Here is a 14,625-nt window from a genome sequence, read left to right on the forward strand (position 1 = left end):
CATTGTTGTCGCACCAGTTGATAAATTTATAAGTTTAATTTAGTGTCTTGGATATCCCTAATCTTTACATAAGATCGTTTATTTTATTATATGTATACACTGTGTTGCCAAAAGTACTTGAACATCTGATGAAAAGTTTGCATCCCAACATACATGCATGCATGCATTAGATTCTTATTTGATTGTGATTCCTTTTTTTACATGCACACTTCACTCTTTTTTTTGTCGCTCCCGAAACCCATTAAACGACGTTACCAGAAAAAAAGACCATCAAATCTTTAAGCATGTATATACAGACCAAATTTATTGAAATTAGGTTTAACACTTTTTTACAAAAAACGTTCACTCACAAATACCAACCTGCATTTGTAACACTACTCGCTTATGTTAATGCTGTAACCTTTCGAAATAAAATAACGATCGAGAAATACACCACGCATTCGAGTGGATTCGCTGACAGTGAGACGGGGCCTCGTTATGTGCTTCAGTAAAACAGTAACCTGCTGAGATTCTTAAGTGAAATCTATATAAATATCAACGTCTACGTGAATATGGCAAGAGGGACGGTGGCTGTAGTGGAGGTTATAATTAGACTTGGCATTGTTATAGCTTAACTTGTGTTAGCAGCAGCAGAACGGAGCCTTGTTTTCATACTGACCACTGAAAGGATTTGATTGGATTTCCACAATCCAGCTCTCAATTGATGTTAAAGGACCAAATCATACATATAAAAGAGCAGTTAGTTTAGTTTATCGCAATAATAATCAGATTTTGATCAAGTATTATCATTAAAGGATGGATAACAGGTTGAGAGATTACAATAAAATAAGAATGCAAGTACGAAGGAGACACCGTTTTTGTAGATTAAAGGGACTTTTCAATTGTTCCATCGCTCATCGTTAATGACACAAACTTAGGCTTAGATACAAGGATGAGCAGTGTTATTAAATGAAATCACAAGGCCAGGTTTAAAAGAAAAAAAAAGCACTGAGGGCATTGACTGGGGTGATGTGGTTAAAATAAAATGTCCTTGTGCTGTAGTTTCTGTAAAATCACCCTAAATGGCACACAACAGGTACAAAAACAGAAGTCCAACGGAACTCCACTGTCAAGACACAGCTCTGTCTGATCCCACACGCTCGTCATTCACAGTTAAAATGAAGCCTGATCCATCCTTCACGAGAACATTAAAATGCATTTAAAACACAAAGAACACCAATCAAACTCCTGCGTGAAAAGCGCCTGAGGTCACTGAGAGTTTGGAGCCTTGTGGCGGATCGGGGACGCGTGAGGAGATGCGAGTTTCTCTGCCGAGCTTGAGGAGGTCAGAGATGTCTGCAGATGAACCGTCTTGTGGAAGAGCTTGTTGCTGATCAGGACCACCAGAGAGAATAGACGCAGCTGGAAATGGCTGCAGACGAAGATAACGGGTTATTACTGTACAGTCAGTGCTAATTAAAAGACCAGTAAACGAAGCGTGGCCTCTGTATCGCCTAATGCAGGCAGCATGAAGGGGGTGTGGCCTGTGTGTTAGAGTAAAAACATACCTTCTGTTTCCATCAGCTTGCATTTAGGAGGTGTGGCCTCCATGCCTTTAAGTCTAAGTGAAAGGGGTGTGGCCTATGCACATAGTATGAGTGAAAGGGGTGTGGCCGATGTGTGGTTTTAAGTGAAAGGGGTGTGGTCTATGTGCATAGTATGCGGGAAAGGGGTGTGGCCTATGCGCATGGTTTGAGCGCAAGGGGTGTGGCCTATGCACATGGTTTGAGTGAAAGGGGTGTGGCCTATGCACATGGTTTGAGTGAAAAGGGTGTGGTCTTTATGCATGGTTGAGTGGAAGGGGTGTGGCCTATGCACATGGTTTGAGTTAAAGGGGTGTGGTCTATGCGCATGTCAGTTCAGGTAAAAGGGGTGTCGCCTTCATGTCATTTCAAAGCAACATGTTTGTTTAAACAGTTGTAGCCTGATCATGCTTGTAAAGGTCATGTGTTATAAAAGACTCACTAAAGCTTCACAGGGGTCTTGGCCTCGTTAGCGCTGATGATGAAGAGTGGGAAGAGGATAGAGAAGAGACAGCCACTGAAAGAAATAAAACAGACACTGAATAAATGCTTTAAATCGTTAAATAATGATCAGCATTAAGAGATACAGATTTGGAGAAAAGACTGATTTGTTTAAACGTGTTGACACTTGTGGTACTTCAACGGTTGGGTTTTCACCCACAGCTCATGCGTTATTTTTCTAAAGGGTGCGTCGATTCTACAGGAAGTTGAATCTCAGTAGATTTATGGTTATGCTGGCAGCTTCAGCACAGCATCTATAACTCGCTGCTTGACCACATAACGCACCTGATTATGTACGACGAGGGCAGTGCAGTCAGCAGGGCCATGGGCAGACCGAAGCCAAAGTAATACGGCCAGTTCCTCTCGATGTTCGATAGCCTCTGGTGCATCTCGATCCCTTCGGACCACAAAGCAGACATGTGACTAACACACACACACACACACACACACACACACACATTCTCGGATCATTCCAGACTGATGGGAGCTGAGGAGGAGGAGCTCACCGTGGTTGAACCAGCGATATTCAAAACAGTAGAGTGAGTAGAGCAGAGACATGTGCAGGAGGCTGACCAGCTGACCGATCGCATAAATGGGGAACAGACTCACAATCATTCCCTAAGAAGTAGGAGGAAATAAAAAAGTGGAGTAGTTTGTTAACCTGTTCACATAATCTTTAGATCTTACCATTTAAAAAAAAAAAAAGTAATTTAAGAATGAAATTTGCAGTTATATTAATATTTATTGTAATTAAATTAATTAGACTAAATGAATTACATTTTGCCATTTTGTTTTTAAATGCACTTCCTTTTTTTAATTAAACCACCATCTCTGGGCATTTGACTGTAAAGCACAGAAATGTATTTCAAATGTTGTAAATCCAGGTTTTGCATCAGTTTTGGTCTCCAATACAATAGTTGTGACTTTCCAAACACATGCCTCGGTTCTGCATATCTAATGCTGCCTGGTTCACCTGGTTGTGCCGTGAGGAGCGAAAAAAAAAAACACTTCCTGTACCTGAATGAGGAAGAGGGCCTGGAGGAGGAGGTTGAAGAGCATGTCTGCTATAATCTTGCTTACACTTGGGAAAGGCTGAGCTTTGCGTCCGGAGACTTCGAAAGCCAGATCGGCAATGTCCTGAGAGACGGAGAAATCAACACGCTGTTATGCTAAAATGTAAGAGGATACAAAGACATCCTGCATCTTCCTCAGTGCTCTACATGTGTGTTATTGTTTCAGGTTCCTGACCTGGAACCAGATGGCATTGACGATCTTACTGAGCACAAACAGAGGGAGAACCCAGAGCGTACTGAACACCGACGTCAGGATGAACTCCAACCAGGACCACACGTTTCCGTGCAGCGACGGATCGCCTGAACATCAATAAAACTTGTTCTTTTCAAGCTAATGGATTCTGAAGCTCAATACAATAACAACAGGAGATAAACCTACCAATAATTTTTGCTGTCAGAGTCTGGAGCAGTGGTATAAACACTCGGTAGAAAAGAAACAGACTTAACTGTAGGGAGGAAAAATTATTCTCATGAGTCAAGTAAAAATGTTAAACATGTTTGTTCATAGCAGGCAATATTTAAAAGAATTTCATTTAACCTTTGCCAGTTAGTAGGACTAGACATAATAGGCTTTTATAGTATCCATAGAAACCATCTGGTCTGCATTAGCTATTAACTACTGTAACAATCAACAATCATTCACTGGCTGCTTTCAATCAGGATACTACAGATGATCAATAATTTCCCAAAATGTCTCCTTTTCTAGCTCAAAATATTGCAAAATATGTTTTATGTTATTTATTTTATTTAAATATAACAATTATTCTTTTACATATTCTTTCTAGAAGTTTTAGGACTTAATACATACTTTTTTTCCTGGATCAGTATCAAAAATTCTATAATATCACAATGGTGAATAAGTAAGGATTTATTTCTTTCCCAGTGAGAGAATACGTACCCAAAATACGCCTCCATTCCAGGCACAGCACTGAAAAATCCTACTTGCTAATTTAGGCTCGCTGGGGGAAGAAAAGAAAAAAGAAAAACATTAAACAGAGATCAAAAGAGTACAAATGTGAAAGAGGGAATCTCCTGCATGCTGATGCACATCACAGATCACACCTACTTCTCATGTTTACAATCCTGACTCTGTGCCCGTCTCTGTGCCAGTGGGCCGCTCGCCCTGCGCCTCCGCTGCTCTTCCCTTTTCTGCTGGATCCGAGCATCAAGCTTCGTGATGGTCCCAATCCCCAGAATAGAATCTTTCATTCCCTAAAGGTGAAGAAAAAAGGTGTATAAATCTGACAGACCGTCAGCCCTAATCTGGGAACTGACACTGAATACACTTTTCAATGTGTGCTGGAGACCGAGGTGCTGACCGTCGCAACATTGCGGAGAAAAGCCCTGATGCTGTCCGTCATCTCCAAACCAGCTGGAGAATCATCAACTGCAGAAGGACGGGGTGCCGGAAAATAAACTCATGATCGGAGTAGGAAATCCCGGTAAACTGGAAAAGACAAAGATATTTTCTTTACAAAGATCACAGATTTTTTTTTCCTAATTTTGCACATTGTTATTTGTACGCTCTTAAACAAGATGGGAGAAATATTAAATAAAGTTTCATCTCAAAGTGGGATCCGCCGTGAATAGGAAAACAGCCTAAGATTTGATTTTTCTATTTATGACCCCCTAAAAAAAATAAAAACAATAAAATATCCATTATATACAATATGATTGTATCTATTGATTGTTGTAATAAATGTAGCCACAATTTTTTTAAGAACAAAATTTTAGTTTTTTTGTTGTTGTTGTCCAGAAATTAAACAAGCGTTTTTGTTGTTGTTTTAAAGAACAAAAATAAATAAATAAATATAAAATAAATAAATGAATATATAAAATCAGATGATGTTATTTATTTATTTTTTTTAACAAATGAGATTAAGCACCAAATAGGGAACATTACCATTTTTTTCCTCGATGTGTATAGTTGTGTGCAAAAGTTCGTACACCCCAAGATAAAATCGAGGAAAGAAAGGCATTTTCTTTCCCACATTCATGACATATCTTTAGATTACATCTTGTCTGGGATCGGATTAAATGTCGTTATCTGTGGATCAGATACAGAGCCACAGTCCCCCCCCCCCCAATAAACAACAACAACATTTTTTCAATGCTGTAGGGGTGCGCAAACTTTTGCACTGGAACTGATCAAAACATGATCAAGGTTCAGGAGCAGAAAAACAATTCATTAAATCAGATCAGAAACAACTCGTGAAAAAGGATGTTACACTGAATTCAATATAGTAACATACTGAAGTGTTTATACTACAGAAACACAATTGTTTTTGTTTGTTGTTTGTTTGTAAACAGCCAGCTGTTGTGAGCCCCAGATGGGTTTTTTTTTTATTTTATTTATCATGCTGGTATTCATTTGTAACCTCACTTTTAACGTCTCGTTATAAATAATAATGACTTCGAGAGGTATATTATACGGCACAAAACAACAAAACAGTGACATCAACACCTCTGTGTGATTTTTAAACAGCGCTATGCTAAGCTAAGCTAATCAGCTACACAAACACACTTAGCACATCACAGCTACAGACATTAAAAACAAAACCGTCGTACCTCATATACAAGATATTTTTAAATCCTCTGCATTCTGAAAGTCTTATTTCAAAAACCCACACACTATATATATATATATCTCTCACACACACACACACAGCTAGCTAAGCCTGTGTATATCGGACTGTTAAAAACTAGCCTGTGAGTGTGCGTGCGCGTGCCCGTGCGCCGTGCACGCTATAGCGCGCACGGCTCACGTTCACGCGCAGGAATCACAGTTCACGCGCGTTGTGCGCTACCTGGGCGGCGCAAAAAAAAAAAAAGAAACACCGCGTTTCTAAGAAACAAGCGCAAAGTCATGTCTGTTTTCTGCTATACGTGCAGTGGATAAAGGAGATGGTCTTTTTGCGTTTGGGTACGAAAATAACTAACTAAACAAATAAAGAATTGCTGACTTTGAGCCTGATGGTGTCTGTAAGTGTCAGGAGCGCGCACAGGCGGCGGGTCGCCATCCTCTTCCTCAGCATCACCGGGATCATCATTTACCGGCACTTCAGGTGAGAAGCGTCTACAACAAGAGGGTAATAAATCCTGTTTTTACTGATGAAGTGTTTCTTCTTCTTCTTCTTCTTCTTCTTCTTCTTCTTCTTCTTCTTCTTCTTCTTCTCATCATCATCATCATCAACAAGTGATTTTCCCATCTGCCATTGGTGTTGTGGTTTGATTGCCTCAGGGGTTTCCTCTGGGTACTCTGGTTTTCTCCTCAGTCAAAGACATGTGTTTGTGAGCAAACTTTTGCACTGGAACTGATCAAAACACGATCAAGGGTCAGGAGCAGAAAAACAATTCACTACATCAGATCAGAAACAACTAATCTGACTTCATCATTTACCGGCACTTCAGCTGAGAAGAAAAAAGCGTCTACAAGAAGAGGGGAATAAATTCTGTTTTTGTTGATGAAGCTGAGTGAAGTTGCTTAAGTGCGTGGGTTCAAACATGGACTTGACAGCACTACTGAATATGAGTAAAATGTGTCAGAAATATTACATAATGTATGTTTCTGTACCAGGGGCTAAATTCTTCTTCTTCTTCTTCTTCTTCTTCTTCTTCTTATTATTATTATTATTATTATTATTATTATTATTATTATTATTATTATTATTATTATTATATATAATTACTACACTGTAAAACAACAGCAACTTTACTGTAAATTTGTAACTACCTGAGATCTGCTTGCAATTGTAAATTTCCTGTTATTGGGGTTTATTTACCCTTCCTACGCTTACCCTTTAAGTGTTCTATATGACAAAATGAAGAACCATTAAGTGTATCAATTCCTCCATCAATCCATTTTCTGTAGCGTTTATCCTATACAGGGTCACAGGGAACCTGGAGTATATCACAACGTGTAGGACGCAATAGACAGGGTGCCAGTTCGTCACAGGGCACAATCACACACACTCAGACAGGCGTTCATACACTATGTACTTTTTGTCAACACAAGTGTTTGGCTGTGGAGAGAAAAAAAAAGTACCCAGAGGAAACCCCTGAGGAAATCAAACCCCAACCCTAAAGGCAAGGTGTCCCCCATGTACCAACTGATAGAAAATGGTTCCTCAAATGGAATTTTGGATTGCAATAAATCCCAGGTTATACAGCATCAGAAGACATTGGATTAACTTTTGTATTATCTCTGGTCTTATCATGCTTGTTTAGTGGACAAACAGAGAAGGTAAAGATCAACAGGAAACAGGGGTTAACGGTGAACTCTTCCCAGTTCACGCTGGGAGGCAAACCTTTCCGAATCCTGGGGGGCACTCTTCACTATTTCCGTGTCCCTCAGGCCTACTGGAAAGATCGCATGATGAAGATGAAGGCTTGCGGCCTCAACACTCTAACCACGTAGGTGTGGAACATGGCATGATGACATGACGACAGCATTAAAGACAGTTTCAGTAATAAGATCCATGGCTGTGTTTCAGATACGTACCGTGGAACTTGCACGAGCCCGAACGTGGGAACTTCCTGTTCAGTGCAGGTCTGGATTTGGAGTAAGAACATTTCCATCCTCATCTGTTTGTCTTTAAACAATCTCTGCATGTAGTAAAATTTTCTGCGACGACAGGTGTGATGTTACACCATAGATGATGACATCACACAAACGTGGTTCTTCACATCAGCTGTTATATTTATTATACCCAGTTTATAACAAAATGCAGTTTTACAGAACATACATAGTAGCTGGACACAGCACTACTCCTGTACTCATTTGATAACCAAATGACACACACACAACAAACTCACACGAGCACACAAAGAGAAATTAGTAATAGATTTCTATTTGAATACAATACTTCGTAGCCTCTGGGTTTATGAACAGGAGAAACAGAAAATGCATCTCTTTTTATTCAGCACAGTGTGATCTACAAGATACTGGATTTCTGCGATGCTAAAAAAAAGGTGCTTTTCTGTTGTGCGACAAGACGACGATGTAAACGAAAAGGCAAATCAGGCAGAGTACATTATCGTTTCTATAGCAACAGCCCATTCACAGGGACTCGTGTGAAACTCATGTGATGTATCGTCGTTGATTATTTTACTATACTTGCAGTACACGGAGTGTTTTATCACTTAAATATATCCCCGTCTGAAAGAGATGTACGTACAGTACTTCTAAGAACGATAATGAAATGTGTGAAACTTAACAGACACATTATGTCCTAAGGGGATGCAAACTTTTGCACTCGACTGGAACATAAAATGAGGTTGGCTGATTATCATATCATGAATTGTTCATGCACACCTGAGCGGGTTGTCAAGCTGTTGTCTCAGGAGATGTGTGTTTAGTTGTTTAGCGCTAGGAAACCATACACACTCATAAACCCTTATAGTGTTTGAGATTAGTGAGCTAAACACGATACGTCTTTTACTTATTCTGCTACTGTATAGATTTGAAACAATAGAGGATTATAACACTTAAGTGTCGGTTAACACACAACACAACGCGGCCTTTCCCTTGGTAGTGTCAGTCAGGTGGGAGATTAACCCGCTGGTTTAGGAGTCATTAACGATACAGCGATTACATCAGCGTGCTCCAATTAAACCGCTGCAGCGTCACCATGACGACGTTGTGTTATATCTGAATGAATGGCTACACGGGATGTCCAAAAAATTCCCTATTTACTTATTATACATTTATTTATCCACTGTTAACACTTTTTTTCCACAATGTAAGCTCTTATATTATTCCTTAGGACCTTTTTACTCCAGGCAGCTGACTTGGGTCTCTGGGTCATCCTTCATCCGGGTCCGTACATCTCCTCAGAACTGGACCTCGGAGGATTGCCGAGGTGAGACTCGTGATTTTATTGCGTCTCAGCATCACTGCGGTATTTTATTACACAAATTTATTGATTTGGAACTTCCTGATAGCTGGCTGATAAGAGACAGGAATATGAAGCTGAGGACGACGTATGCCGGCTTCACACAGGCTGTCGATGCCTTTTTGGACAAACTCATTCCCAAAATGGTGCCATTACAGGTCTGTTGGGTTCATAAACCTACTGTTTAACAATGTTTCATAAGGAAAGCAATAATAAAGGGCCCCGATTTGTTTTGCAGTTCAGGAACGGCGGCCCCATCATCGCCGTGCAGGTGGAGCACGAATACGGCTCATATGCAGTGGACAGGAAATACATGTCCTATTTGAAAGAGGTAATTCAGCTCTTGAAAGAAGGTTGTGGGTTCAAATTTCAGAACCAGAGAAGACACACATTGGGCCTTTAAGGAAAAATCCATGCTGAACTACTTGCTAATAAATCTGCATCATTAACACCTTGATTCTGTCCAGTCGTATCAGATAAAAGTTTCTTTTTCCTTCAGATTTCTCACATGCTGCATGCATTTCTGTCTGGAGTAGTCCTTGTAAAAATACCAAACAGAAAAAAATGTTAACATTGTTTAAATACAAGAAGGTTACTCTATAATATAGTATAGAAGTCTTGCAGGTAGACAGCCCGCGCTGGAAAGTTCCACATCTCTGCCTCCGAAGGTGTTTTTACTAACAAATTATTGGTTGAATTGTTTTAAAAGGGTCTCGGTCATCACCATATGTTTGTCAAATTGTCAACCAGAGGACACGGATTGGTTTCTGAGGTTTAAAGACAGCACGCCCAGAATCCACCAAACTGATTAATCATCGCTGTGAGGTTACACAAGCTGTGACTTGAATTGTAGGTGGATATTTGATCTGAGGAAAAGGACATGCTTTGAGGTAGCATGCTGTAGGTGTGGCTCACATATAGCCTACAGGGTTCAGTCGTGAGGTCCGGAGATTCCTCTGTGCTTTTGGCTTTTATAAGCACAAGCAGGAAAAGTAAGACATCATAAGGCAAAGTCTTCTACAACATGGGTTAAGACACAAGAGTCTAACAGCAGAGATGGGAAATCAATATTCAAAATCACAACCCAGGCTTGAGTTTGAAAAGACACCAAATAACCGTTGTATTTACGTGCTGTTTCCTCTTCAGGCCATTGAGCAGAGGGGCATCGGTGAGCTTCTCCTCGCATCAGACAGCCACGAGGGCTTAGAAAGTGGAGGAGTGAGCAAAGGTAAAGCCATCTCATATGACATCTAAAATAATCAGATATCCCAGAATCGGTGTCTTTTCCACAGTGTATGAATTGAGGTTAATAGACATTACCGTTCTCTTAGTCCTCAGGACTCTGAATCTGCGCAAACTAAATCACGAAGACATCAAGTATCTGGATTCCGTGCAGGTAATCAGACTCTAATCACGCTGTCTGCTTGACCAAATGAGTTATATTGTGACTCACATCACAGCTGGTTTGTCGATTTGTTTGATATGAGACACAACAACAGCTCTAATTTCAGAGTCTCCGTAGTCTTAGATTTATTTCTGAACGACTTGAAGTTTCTGTGATTGTAACCAGAAACAGATAAAAAGTACACTTAATAAATTATATAACACATCAGGAGTAATTTGGCCATTTTTGGATAATAATTCTTCCCAGGTGTTTTAATCTTTTAATATTGTATAACTGATTACCAGCCAAACAGCCCTGTTTTCATTACGGAGTACTTGACCGGACACTTTGATGGCTGGGGAGATCTGCATCACATCTTTCCTGTAGAAGGTACTTTTGTTTTGTGGGATTTGATACGTTTAGGATGAATTTCTATGTCTTTATCTTTTTATGCTTCCTTCTATAATATGTTGCGTGTTGTACATGTTAGACATGGTTGCGGTGGTTCGAGAGGTGCTGCGACGTGGCATGTCCATCAACCTCCACATGTTCCACGGAGGAACAAACTTCGGCTTCATGACCGGTGCTGTGGCCAAACCCTCTTACAAGGCTCTAATCCCCAGCTATGGTTTGTCATCTTTTAATACTCCACATTCAGGGAAAAAAAGGTACTTATACAAGCAAACATGCCAGGGTTAATAGAAAAGCCTACATCCTGTTTTTTCATCCTTTTTTTTTTCCACTCTTTTTCACACGTTTCTCTGTCCAGCTAGCTTCACACACTGACACAACAAGATGGCAACAAAACATTAAAGCAGTTTGAATTTACATGATTGTGGTAGTTATAAATAAATGTCATTTGGGGTCATTTGTTACTAGAGTTCGGAAACCCCTGACCAGATTAAACAAGACAAGACTCTCCAAACTGGTAGTCATTTTAAGGTGGTTTACGCACAGTACTCAAAATCACCACAAGGGAGCAGAATGAATTTATCTTCATTTTAGCTTTAAGGAATCGTCCTGTAACAATATCCTGAGTCTATATGGAGATCTTTAGGTTTGGATTTTGATCCTGCTGTGTTTTATTCCTTTAGATTATGACGCGCCTTTGTCCGAGAACGGTGAATATACACCGAAGTACCACCTGCTGAGGGAACTTCTCGGTCGATACAGCAGTGTGTGACACAAGCTTTTTTTTTCTTTTTAAAGCAAGTTTGGCCAAAAATAAAATGGATCCCAAGTTATTCCTTTACTTTACCTCAGTGTTTCTAGTGTGTTTGTTTGAGTAGGAAATGATTTTAGAGAGCTGTGTTTCAGGCCATCCTCTGCCGGAGATGCCGGCTCTGCGCTGGAAGGAGAGCTATGAGACAGCCATCATGTATCGACACCTCTCTTTATGGGATGCTCTGCCTTTCACAAAAGAGGTGTCAACTTTATTGCTTAATTTTGTCCCTAATAGGACAACAGAGTCCCTTATTTCTCTAATTATGACTTTAGTTTGGGACACTGGCTCTAAATTCTTTATTACACCTGATTTAAACCTTTAGTGGGTATTCTGGCCTGTGGCCACTGCATTAGCCATTATACTATAAAAAGATTTTTTTTTTTAAATATATAAATATAAAATTAGATTTATTTATTTTAATATGGTTTGTGTGTTTATTTTTATTTTTTTTTTATCTCAAAGAGAATTCCATCAGCCTTAACATAGACATTAAGATAATATTTTGTTATATTTAGTCAGTATTTATTTTTTTGTATATTTTTTTCTTCTCAAACAGGAATCCTTCAGCCTTTACTAACAAGTTACAACTAAATGACAATTTTTTTTTTTGGTTTGTCAGATATTAATAACTAATAAGCCATACATTACTAATACACAATAACTTACTTTATTAATAGCTAATAATAAACCACAAAGGCAGTGTCTTTTGGATAAAGAGCAATTAACAATGAGCATACAGTCGAGTTGTGTTTGAGTGATTAGTAACACAATACATGTTTCTTTCTTTCCGAAGCCTTTTAAATCCAGGAATCCTGTTAATATGGAGAATTTGCCTGTAAACAACAAAAACGGACAAGCGTACGGATACACACTGTACGAGACCACCATCACCACCGGGGGCTTCTTAAAATCGGGAAACAACATCCGAGACAGAGCACTGGTTAAATAAATAAATAAATAAATAAATAAATAAATAAATAACAATAATAATAATCAGTGTTATCATCTGCTAATAAGATTCCCTGTCTGGCGGCTGTGTGATGTTTTAAGGTGTTTGTGAACAGAGGCTTCATCGGCACTTTAGACTACAAGAATACAGAGTTAGCAGTTTCTGATGGGAAGGTATGAACGCTTTCATTATTTACTAACCTGTCTGTTTACAAGCTGTGATGGAACAGGGAAGGTGAAGTGCAGCGCTCTTACCTACGTTAGAAACAAAGGGAATTCCTTTGTTGCGTCATTCAGCACCACGTCGCTGTCATGTCGCGCCGAAAAGCAGTCACACTGTAATTAAAGCTGTACTGCGAAGATTTTTTCCATTAAGTGTCAATTAAAAGACTCGCAATACTAATAAAATGATTCAGGCCATCTTGCTAACATGGATGCTAATGCTGAATAAATTAAACTTTTTATTAATGAATTTCATTGTGCGGTCCTATTGGTAGAAGGCTCGGACCCTGAGTTTCCTGGTGGAGAACTGTGGACGTGTGCACTCTGGCCAGACCATGGACCATCAGCACAAAGGTACCGGACCACGATGTTTCCCGCATGACACACGTGAAACAGTTATTATCATGGCATAACGTGACAAAAAGATCTCTGCTTTGTTTCAGGGATTGTTGGAGAGATTTTACTGAACAACGTGCCTCTTAAAGACTTCACAATTTACAGCCTGGATATGACACAGAGCTTTATCGACAAGTTTGTGAAATATTATTCCGGATACGAGTTGGCACACGTTAAAGGAAATCGTTTAAGCGATCTGTCTAAGCATGGCAAACTGTTGTGTTTAGTTTATACAGAGCTCCGTGGAAGTCTCTCCCTCAGAAGCCGAGCTTTCCGGCGTTTCTCCAGGGAAGGCTTTTCGTGGACGGATTTCCGAGCGACGCCTTCGTCAAACTGCCTGTGAGTGATTTAGGTTGCATGAAATCAGCTTGAACTGAGCTTGAAGTTCTGTTTGGTGGATAAATGGGGGTTAAAATACATTTCACCTACATACGGGTGTGTAAACTTTTGCACCGAACGAAAGCCGGTTGCGTGTTTTTGTGTGATTACAGAGCTGGAGCAAAGGCGTGATGTTCATCAACAGTCAGAACGTGGGACGTTACTGGCACGTCGGCCCTCAGCAGGCGCTCTACATCCCTGGGCCTTTCCTCAACAGCGGAATCAACCAAGTCAGTCATCACAATATTCGTATATTTGTGACATAAGAGACATGAATCGTTGGTTGGTTCATGTAAATGGTTACCTCTTATCTAATGTGTTCACCTGTTCTGCTTTCTTTTTTTTCTTTTTTTTACATTTATTTCAAAATTTTGATTTTGTTTGAAATTTGAAATTCGTTTTTTGTTTCATTTGTTATTAATGCCATTAAAATAAAAGTCGAACATGTATAAAAATAATAATAATCTTCAGATAGAAGGTGAACGGAAACAAATCAACAGGTTTTTATGTCAGATTTACTAACTAACCCTTTGACTCATCTGTAAAATATATATATATAAAAAAAACATAAATAAATAAATTAAAAAATAAATTAATTTTTATTCCACTGCGATATAAATCGAGGGAATTGGACGTGACGTTCGTTTGTCTCACAGGTTTCTCCGGTTTATTTCAGCTCACCGTGTTTGAGGAAGAGGAATCGGATTTTAAAGTCCAGTTTGAAACCTCTCCTGATCTGGGAATGACCATGGACATCCAGTGACGATACAAAATGAAAAATATCTTCATCATCGCCATCACCACCACCATCATCATCATCACCATCAACCACAAAGCACAAAGCACAAAGATTACAAATATACCGACTGATTGAATACGTTTATAATAGATGGATTTAGTTAAACGGTGTATTTTTATTTTTGGTAATACTGGAATATGAAAGTCTAATGCACTGTTATTTATTCATTTTCTATACACATTTATAAACCGTTTATTAATATTTTGATATCTGTGATTTGATAATAAACTTCTGACTCCGGTG

At 39.4% G+C, this 14,625-nt stretch overlaps 2 protein-coding genes across 2 annotated transcripts; one reads left to right on the forward strand and one right to left on the reverse strand.

Moving 5' to 3' along the window:
- Positions 1–287: 287 nt before the first annotated feature.
- ei24 (EI24 autophagy associated transmembrane protein) lies at positions 288–5,868 on the reverse strand. Its single transcript, XM_060896211.1, has 11 exons — positions 5,705–5,868; positions 4,456–4,583; positions 4,203–4,348; positions 4,035–4,095; positions 3,516–3,582; positions 3,312–3,436; positions 3,081–3,200; positions 2,570–2,681; positions 2,349–2,460; positions 2,005–2,079; positions 288–1,411 (listed from the first exon to the last, which is right to left on the reverse strand). Exons 2-11 carry the CDS (start codon positions 4,495–4,497, stop codon positions 1,249–1,251), a joined length of 1,023 nt encoding a protein of 340 aa, XP_060752194.1. The 5' UTR covers positions 4,498–4,583; positions 5,705–5,868; the 3' UTR covers positions 288–1,248.
- A 124-nt stretch (positions 5,869–5,992) lies between these two features.
- Positions 5,993–14,623, forward strand: LOC132863761 (beta-galactosidase-1-like protein 2). The gene is made up of 19 exons (XM_060896739.1): positions 5,993–6,201; positions 7,364–7,549; positions 7,630–7,698; positions 8,902–8,997; positions 9,080–9,188; positions 9,269–9,361; positions 10,177–10,258; positions 10,362–10,426; positions 10,720–10,804; positions 10,905–11,042; positions 11,509–11,589; positions 11,732–11,838; positions 12,433–12,579; positions 12,690–12,761; positions 13,085–13,163; positions 13,253–13,340; positions 13,433–13,544; positions 13,697–13,813; positions 14,260–14,623. Exons 1-19 carry the CDS (start codon positions 6,110–6,112, stop codon positions 14,344–14,346), a joined length of 1,905 nt encoding a protein of 634 aa, XP_060752722.1. The 5' UTR covers positions 5,993–6,109; the 3' UTR covers positions 14,347–14,623.
- The last annotated feature ends 2 nt before the right edge of the window (positions 14,624–14,625 follow it).

The sequence above is a fragment of the Tachysurus vachellii genome, chromosome 20 (genome assembly GCF_030014155.1).
Source record: "Tachysurus vachellii isolate PV-2020 chromosome 20, HZAU_Pvac_v1, whole genome shotgun sequence".
Lineage (NCBI taxonomy): Eukaryota > Metazoa > Chordata > Actinopteri > Siluriformes > Bagridae > Tachysurus > Tachysurus vachellii.

Coding starts and splice junctions, on each gene's coding strand:
- LOC132863761 (XM_060896739.1), top strand. CDS start 6,110: ATGGTGTCTGTAAGTGTCAGGAGCGCGCACAGGCGGCGGGTCGCCATC. Junction 9,189..9,268: donor CCAAAATGGTGCCATTACAG/GTCTGTTGGGTT, acceptor TTTGTTTTGCAG/TTCAGGAACGGCGGCCCCAT. Junction 13,545..13,696: donor ACGCCTTCGTCAAACTGCCT/GTGAGTGATTTA, acceptor GTGTGATTACAG/AGCTGGAGCAAAGGCGTGAT.
- ei24 (XM_060896211.1), bottom strand. CDS start 4,497: ATGACGGACAGCATCAGGGCTTTTCTCCGCAATGTTGCGACG. Junction 3,583..4,034: donor GGAATGGAGGCGTATTTTGG/GTACGTATTCTC, acceptor TCCTCCCTACAG/TTAAGTCTGTTTCTTTTCTA. Junction 2,682..3,080: donor AGGCCCTCTTCCTCATTCAG/GTACAGGAAGTG, acceptor CCTACTTCTTAG/GGAATGATTGTGAGTCTGTT.